Source organism: Suricata suricatta, chromosome 15 (genome assembly GCF_006229205.1).
Source record: "Suricata suricatta isolate VVHF042 chromosome 15, meerkat_22Aug2017_6uvM2_HiC, whole genome shotgun sequence".
NCBI classification, from domain to species: Eukaryota; Metazoa; Chordata; class Mammalia; order Carnivora; family Herpestidae; genus Suricata; species Suricata suricatta.
The window spans coordinates 77,606,311-77,614,138 of record NC_043714.1 but is presented as its reverse complement, the minus strand read 5'-3'; the positions used below and the strand labels follow the sequence as shown (position 1 = coordinate 77,614,138).

At 62.0% G+C, this 7,828-nt stretch overlaps 1 protein-coding gene across 1 annotated transcript; it reads left to right on the top strand.

The window, feature by feature from the left end:
- TSTA3 (tissue specific transplantation antigen P35B) lies at positions 1-5,121 on the top strand. Its single transcript, XM_029923278.1, has 11 exons — positions 1-106; positions 1,080-1,236; positions 1,536-1,650; positions 2,807-2,935; positions 3,021-3,094; positions 3,290-3,423; positions 3,507-3,571; positions 3,946-4,012; positions 4,149-4,228; positions 4,415-4,514; positions 4,801-5,121. The coding sequence occupies exons 2-11, from the start codon at positions 1,091-1,093 to the stop codon at positions 4,854-4,856; spliced, it is 966 nt and encodes a 321-aa protein (XP_029779138.1). The 5' UTR covers positions 1-106; positions 1,080-1,090; the 3' UTR covers positions 4,857-5,121.
- The last annotated feature ends 2,707 nt before the right edge of the window (positions 5,122-7,828 follow it).

Sequence of the window (7,828 nt, the reverse complement as noted above, 5' to 3'; positions counted from 1 at the left end):
GTCCCTCCCGGTTCCGCCCCCTCCACCCGGTCCCTGCACGCGGCTGGAAGCTCAGTCCGCTGCCGGAAGCCGCTTTCCGGGCTACGGGCAGGTGGGCGGCGCACAGGTGAGATGCCGCGCGGCGCCGAGGGTCCAGGCGAGGACCGGGCGTGGCGAGCTGCGGCCCGGGCCCTGGCTGTTCCGTGACAGCCGCAGAACGCTGAGGGGTGTGGGGACTCCGAGGGCGTGGAAGGGGAGCCGTGGGCATGGAGGCGTCCCGGGGATCTGGGAGAGGATCGGGGCGTGGAGGAGTCCCGGCCGCGGTGGTGTTTCCTCACTGACCTGCTGCTGGACTGTAGGCGCGGTCGGGAGCAGCGGGTGTCGCGCAGTATCGCCTCCGTGTGATGCTGGCCATGAGGCCGTGCAGCTGGGTCAGAGCCGTCTGGTAGGGGCCTGAGCAGATTTCCAGCCCCTCGGCTAGGGTTCTCAAGGATGGTGGCGCCCCTAGGCTTGTCTAGTTCTGAGCCGGAAGTGCCACCTGCCTAGGAGGAACTAGGCTGGCAAAAAGGCTCTCCTGGACCAGCTGGCTGCCAGTGGGCAGCGGACTGCAAACTCTGCCCCTTCCTTGTCTATGGCATGTGAGCTTTGGCTGGGAGTAACCTTCCTGATATGGACCAGGATCCCCCAGCCCCAAGATTGTCTGCCTTCCCACTTGTCTGCCCATGGTGTGCTGAATGCCCAATGTTCCTTTTCTTGGTCCAGTATGGGTCTTGGGTTGGGCCCATGGGGCAAAGCCTGCAAGCCAGGCTTTCTTGGCTGGGTGGACCCCCAAGGCCTCTGTGCAGTTCTAGGCAGAAGGCTCCTTAGGGAATGGGGTGGGGAGGGGGAGGGAGACTCGGACCAACTGGGTCGCTGTGGTCCCTAGTGGGCTCTCGCTCCTCCCTGGGAGGGGGGTCCTCATCTTTTCCCAGTTGCCCCAGGAAACCCTGGTCTAGCCCTTGGACAGTTGCTATGGGGCCCAGTGCTAAGGGCAGTGACTCCATGCAGGGCTGTCTCCAGGGAGTGGGGTTCCATCGGCCTCCCACCATGTGCCCTGACAGGTGCAGCCAACATGAGTGAGCCTGAGGGGTCAGTACGAATCCTAGTGACAGGTGGCTCTGGACTGGTGGGCAGAGCCATCCAAGAGGTGGTAGCAGATGGAGCTAGGCTGCCTGGAGAGGACTGGGTGTTCGTCTCCTCCAAGGACGCTGACCTCACGTGAGTGGACCCATCCCTGGTGCACACCCACACCCTCTTGAGACCCAGAGCTCCAGACCAGGCTGTCCCTGAGCCTGGTAGCCTCATGTCTGGGTCCTTCCTGCCACTGGCTTGGGTGTGTGTAGCTGTTTCTAGGCAAACATCCTCCTGTCTCTTCCTGGAAGCCCACACTGTCACACCAGCCAGCACCTTCGCTGGCCACGTTCCTCTGTGGCAGCCCTTCCCGCCACCAGCCCTGTGCACTCCTGCCGCCAGTGCCCCAAGCCCAGGGTGCTAGTTCGTTCCCTGGCTCCTCCCAGGGATGCTGCACAGACCCGAGCCCTGTTTGAAAAGGTCCGGCCCACACATGTCATCCACCTTGCTGCAATGGTGGGGGGCCTGTTCCGGAATATCAAATACAATTTGGACTTCTGGGTAAGTGAGAGGGCCCCATGGAGCACTGGGAACTTCTTGCTGGCTTCCCATGCTCCTGTGTCGGCTCCAGGAAGCCCCTGAGGGTCGGGGGTTGGCACAGCCGAGGGGGGGGGCAGTCCCTGTGGAGTCCCCGGTGACCCACACTTGCTATGTAGGCAGATGGTATACAGGTGGGTGGGCCAGTTGGCTCCACAGGAAAAGCCATGGTGCTGACGGTGGGTTGGAGGACCTAAGAGAAGCCAGCCTTTGCTGTTTGACTTGGATACGGTTCGTTCCTACCCCGAGCTCTCCAGGCCTCTAGACCCTTCTGCTCCCAGGACCTCTGGCCCAGCTGCACTAAGCCCATGGCCCACCATGCATTCTGGGGCGCAGAGGTGTGAGCTGGGCTCTGGAGCTGAGGGGTCTGGCCTGGGGACTGGGGTGTGGTGGAAGCGGCAGGAGAGGAGCGACGTTCTGCCTCTAGCCCTGCTCCCGCCAGGCTGCGCCCCTGACGCTTGGCCCCACCACTGCTGGGCGTCTGGTCTTGATGGCACAGGATGGCAGAGGCTCAGATCAGATTGTGCCCTGGGTGCCCCACCCCAGGGCTTTCCTGGTCTCGGTGCCAGCTGCCCTAGCAGGCCACCCAGTCGCTATCTCTCCATCTCCAAATGCCCGGGCCATCTCGCGCCCAGTTTCCTTCCCGACTTTGGGGAAAGTGGGGCCTGGGAGGTCTGGGGCTGCCCGAGGCTTCACTGCTACCAGCTGGTTATAGTTGGGTAGGCTCCTTGTGGGAGGGCAGTGGAGTGGAGGGGGCCCTTCTCCCCACCCCTGTCCGGGCCAGATTGGGCCTGCCCTCAGCAGTCTGTTCGGGTGAGGCCCAGCCCCGAGCTAGGGAACGTGGTCCTCTCCTCCAGTCGGCTCTGCCCCACAGCCCCAAGGGTGGGGTGGGGGTCAAAGGACTGCCTGCTAACAGGCCTGGAGGGGGGCATGGTTTCTGGAAGGTCTATGCTGGGAGGTTTTGCCTTGTCCCAGGGAGCAGCTAGGATAAACTGGCTCAGGGGCTGCCCTCATGGGAGGGGCCAGGGTGTGTCCGCTTCTGTCCCTGGAGGAGCAGGTAAGGGCCGGGGTCCTGTCCAAGGGGCTTGAATCTGCCCTACCCGCCCCCCCGCCACACCAGAGGAAAAACATACACATCAACGACAACGTCCTGCACTCGGCCTTCGAGGTGGGCGCGCGCAAGGTGGTCTCCTGCCTGTCCACCTGCATCTTCCCGGACAAGACCACCTACCCTATTGACGAGACTATGGTGAGGGGCGGGGCCCACGGGGAGCCGCCGGGGGCGGGGCCGCCGGGGGCGGGGCCAGAACTGGAAAGCTCCTTCTGCTCCCTAGATCCACAACGGGCCTCCCCACAGCAGCAATTTTGGCTACTCCTACGCCAAGAGGATGATCGACGTGCAGAACAGGTCGTCCGCCGGCTGGCCCAGCTGAGGCCGGACAGGAAACGGGAGGAGGGCCCAGTGGGCACCCTGGCACGGCCCCCTTGCTTGGTGTCCTCTCTCTTTGTGGGCTTCGGTTTTAACACGCCTCAGAGGCCAGGGCGGGTGCAGTGGGGTCAGCGGGCCCAGGCGAGCGCCGGAAGAGACGCTGTAACCCTGCAGGGCCTACTTCCAGCAGCACGGCCGCACTTTCACTGCTGTCATCCCCACCAACGTCTTCGGGCCGCATGACAACTTCAGCATCGAGGATGGCCACGTGCTGCCGGGCCTCATCCACAAGGCGCACCTGGCTAAGAGTGAGTGGCTGCTGGAGGAGGAGCGGGGCAGGGCTGGTGGCCGGGGGGCCCCTCTGACGCCTGCCCCTCCCTCGAATCTGCAGGTGGCGGCTCCGCCCTGACGGTGTGGGGCACCGGCCGGCCTCGCAGGCAGTTCATCTACTCTCTGGTTTGCGCAGGGCTGGGCCTAGCTCTCCACCGGGACGTTCCGCGGCCTGCATGCTAGCTGTGGGAAGGCCGAACTGGGAGGGAGCCCCAGGAAGGAGTGAGGGTCTAGGCTGAGCCTCTGGAGGAGCACTCATTGGTCCTCACTGGGTCCCTACACGTGCCCGGTCCCCACAGAAGTCACTGGGTGCAGCTCTGAGCTCAGAGATCAGACTCTACGTTGGGTGGGTTGAGCTGGCTAAGAGCTGCCCAAAGGGACCGATCTCTGGCCCCAGGGGAGCCCAGGCTGTGCCCTCACCCAGCAGGGGTGCGTAGGAGAGGTGGCCTGCGGTTCCAGGGGACCGTGACTTGTGCCCTTTGACCTTGTCTGACTTCCAGGACCTGGCTCGGCTCTTCATCTGGGTCCTGCGGGAATACGATGAGGTGGAACCCATCATCCTGTCAGGTGGGCGCCCTGTGGCCCCGCCGCCGCCGCACTGAGAGCATCCAGGGCCAGGAAGGGAGTCTGGCGGGGGGCTGGGTCACTGCAAGGGCGGGTGGAGGAGGCCTGACCCGGCTCTTGGCCTCCCCGCTCCCCACAGTGGGCGAGGAGGACGAGGTCTCTATCCAGGAGGCCGCCGAAGCCGTGGTGGAGGCCATGGACTTCCACGGGGAGGTCACTGTATCCTTTGGCTCTGGGGCCGGGCGGGGCGGGGCTGACGGATGCAAAGTGGCCCTCCTCTGGCAGCTGGAGAGGAAGGTGCTCTTCTGTCTCCAAAGCTCCCCCTGGGAAAGGCAGGTTCAAGGGCAGGTTGGGGGTGGGGGGTGGTAGGTACCCCTTCTGCTGTGGCCTTGACCAAGCACCTAGTTTGATACAACCAAGTCAGACGGGCAGTTTAAGAAGACGGCCAGTAACGGCAAGCTCCGGACCTACTTGCCTGACTTCCGGTTTACGCCCTTTAAGCAGGGTGAGCCCCGTGGCCCTCCTAAGGCTCTTCCACTCCATCCCTCAGGACCTCCTAGCCCCTCCTTCTTGGCTTTGGCTCACCCCTGCCCCTCCCTAAGCATTGGCTTCTTTACTTTGAGCTGAAGACACCCTGTAGGTTGGGTGTCCAAACCCTTGTTAGGCAGGCAGGACACAGAAGGGTGACTGCCTATGTGGTGGGGGTCTCTGCTCTCCCCATCTCACCCAGTGGAGGTCAGTGCAGCCTCAGCCCTCACCTGCCACCACCTGTCACCTGCCCACTTCTGCAGCCGTGAAGGAGACCTGTGCTTGGTTCACCCACAACTATGAACAGGCCCGGAAGTGAAGTACAGTGTGGGAGCAGGCGCCCGCTGTCCCTGGAGCCCCGAGGTGACATCCTCAGGCCCTGCCCAGCACCCTGGGCCCACGTCCTACCCCGCCAGGGTGGCTCTGAGCAAGGCCACCATTCATGTCTGTCCTCAGGGAAACCGAGGCCTGGCCAGGCCAGCACCTTGTTCCCCAGGGCCAGTCCCCAGGGCCCAAGTGTGTCCGCTTCTGATCCTGCTCTCCCATTCCCTGGGAGCCAATAAAGTCTATTTTCCAAGGCCTACCCCCAGCAGCTCTGTGCCAGCCGTGTCCCTCCCACCGCGGGCACTGCCTCCCTGAGCCTGGCCCCAGGACCCACCATTCACCTGATGGCTGCTCAGCCTCAGAAAGCTGCTGGGTCAGGGTGGCCAGCTGTCCCTGGAGCGGAAGGGCAGAGGCGGGCGGGCAGGCAGGCGAGATGTAAGCAGGCTGCAGGGTGGAGGCGGTGGACAGTCAGTGGTGGGGGTCCAGGGCAGAGCACCTGTTAGTGGTCCCGGCTGGTGCTGTGGCCACAGCTCAGCCTTTCCACATGAGGTCACATGCCAGCCTGGATGACCTGAACTCCCGGGACCTACTTGTGTGCCCCAGGACTCTGGGGAAGGAAGCTGCCCTAGACAGGCTGAGTAGGCATGGGGATGGATCCAAGGGGAGAGCGGAGCCAGGCCTGGCCCCCCATCTCCCTAGCCATCAGATGGCAGCTTTACAGTGGGGCCTGCCCCTCTCCCCTGGACAGAACGACGGTGTTGCGAAGGAGGGCCTGGTGGGTTGGAGTGAGCAGCTCAGGCTCCCCATTCCCAGCGGGAGTACAGCCGAGGCCCCTGGCCAGCCAGTCAGTGCTGGGGTTTGGACTCAGTGCCCAACTCGAAGGCCCTCAGGACTGCCTCGCCCAGGACCCAGCCACCATCCCTGGCCTTGGGCCCACCTCCTTTCAGGTCCCCTTTCTCCTGGGTCACCCTTTGCCATCTCCGCGCTGGTGGCTCCCAGCTTTCTCCTGACCCCAGATGTGCCTGCCATGTTCATTCCTCCCTCTGCTCGGCAGCACTGGCCACCTTCTCAGTGCCAGGCTCACAGACTCCTGCCTCTGTCCCTGTACCTAGCTGGCCTTTCATGGCTTTGGTCCCCACCCTCTTTCTCCAGCAGGCGGCGGTGTTTGTCCCCCAGGGCTCTCCCGGGGCTGGCCCAGGACTCTGATGTCAGTGCCTCCCCCACCTTGTAGGCCTCGGGTGAGGTGTTCCTTTCTCCGAGTGCCCATTCTGCTGTGGGGCTCCGGTGTGCATGTCTGGGAGCCACCTCCCGCCAGGGCTTGGCTCTAGGACGTGGGTCAGCCCTGTCCCTGTACTCTCTGGGCTCCAGCCCTTGTGGCTGACGAAGGCTCTGCTCAGGGGTTCGGGGAGAGGGTGGTGCCTAGATGGAGCTGGCGGCAGCCACGGGAGAACGTATGGCCGGAGGCCCAGCAGAGCAGAGCCTGGACATGGCTGGCAGGACAGTGGCTGCGTGTCCTGAGCCATCCTCCCTCCTGTCCTGTCTGCGCGTGCATGCGCGTCATGGGCTGCGTCCCCAGCCAGGATGCAAGTCCTCGAAGCAGGGGCTCCGCTGCCCAGTCTGCGGCCCCGTGGCCTTCCGCAGAGCAGGGCCCACGCACTGCAGGGGCCGTGCTGAGGGGGTGAGGGGATTTCATCCTTGACGCGTTTAGTATGTGTCAAAGTAGAGGTTAGAGTAACCAAACGTTTTTATAAATGGTATTTATTTTAGAGAGGGAGAGAGCATGTGTGCGGGGAGGGGCAGAGGGAGAGAGACCCTCAAGCAGGCTTCACGCTAGGAGTGGAACCCGATCCCGTGGCCTGGGATCACCACCCCAGCCGAAATCGAGTTGGATGCCCAACCGCAAGCGCGCTAAAACATTTTAAAGATGCACTCTTAAGAAAAACTACAATCTTTGCTCTTCAAGCCTTATTTTTCCCGTGCTAATTAAAGATTACAAGCATTTGGGACACCGGTGTGGCCCAATCAGTTAAGAACCTGGCTTTTGAGGGGCACCTGGGTGATTCATGGGTTAAACATCCGACTTCGGCTCAGGTCATGATCTCATGGTTCATGGGTTTGAGCCCCACATCGGGCTGCGTGCTGACAGCTCGGAGCCTGGAGTCTGCTTCGGATTCTGTGTCTCCCTCTCTGCCCCTCCCCTGCTTGTGCGCTGTCTCTCTCTCTCAAAACTTAAAAAAAAAAAAAAAGACCTCTTGATCTCAGCTCAGCTCATAATCCAGGATAGTTGGATCGAGTCTGGAGTTGGGCTTTGTTCTAGCACTGTGGAGCCTGCTTGGGATTCTCTCTCTCCTCTCTGTCCCTCCCCCAGGCTCACTCTCTCTCAAAATAAATTAAATTAATTAATAAAAACTTACAAGTGCTGCTACCACTGCCCTCCCATCAGTTTCAGATATGGGCCCTGGTGGCCGCCAAGCACCCCACCTCCTCCAGGACCAACAAGATAGGCCAAGTCTGGGGCACCTGGGTGGCTCAGTCAGTTAAGCCTCTGACTTCGGCTCAGGTCAGATCTCACGTTCGTGGGTTTGAGCCCGCGTAGGGCTCTGTGCTGACAGCTCAGAGCCTGGAGCCTGCTTCTGGTTCTGTGTCTCCTTCTCTCTCTGCCCCTCGCCCTCTCATGCTCTGTCTCTTTCTGTATCAAAAATAAATAAAACATTAAAAAAAAAAAAGATAGGCCAAGTCTCCCCAGGGGGGGCCAGTCCTCAGGAAGACCTCTCCTCCTTTCCTTATCGCAGTAGTCTGCGAGGCCCATGAAAACCAGGATCCAGGCTGGCTGAAGGAACTTCGTTAATGCAGTAAAGCGACGGACCCCTGCTCACACATTTCACTGGCAGTGTTAGTGCTATGCAGTCACCTGGACCCTCTGCAGCTTGGACGGGAGCTGATAACAAGCCCTGACCAGGCAGCCCT

What these genes read in the sequence shown, in the direction of transcription:
- TSTA3 (XM_029923278.1), top strand. Translation starts at nt 1,091, where the DNA reads ATGAGTGAGCCTGAGGGGTCAGTACGAATCCTAGTGACAGGTGGCTCT. An exon ending in CAAGGCGCACCTGGCTAAGA is followed by an intron (nt 3,424 to 3,506) that starts GTGAGTGGCTGC and finishes TCGAATCTGCAG; the next exon opens with GTGGCGGCTCCGCCCTGACG. An exon ending in GGCAGTTCATCTACTCTCTG is followed by an intron (nt 3,572 to 3,945) that starts GTTTGCGCAGGG and finishes TCTGACTTCCAG; the next exon opens with GACCTGGCTCGGCTCTTCAT.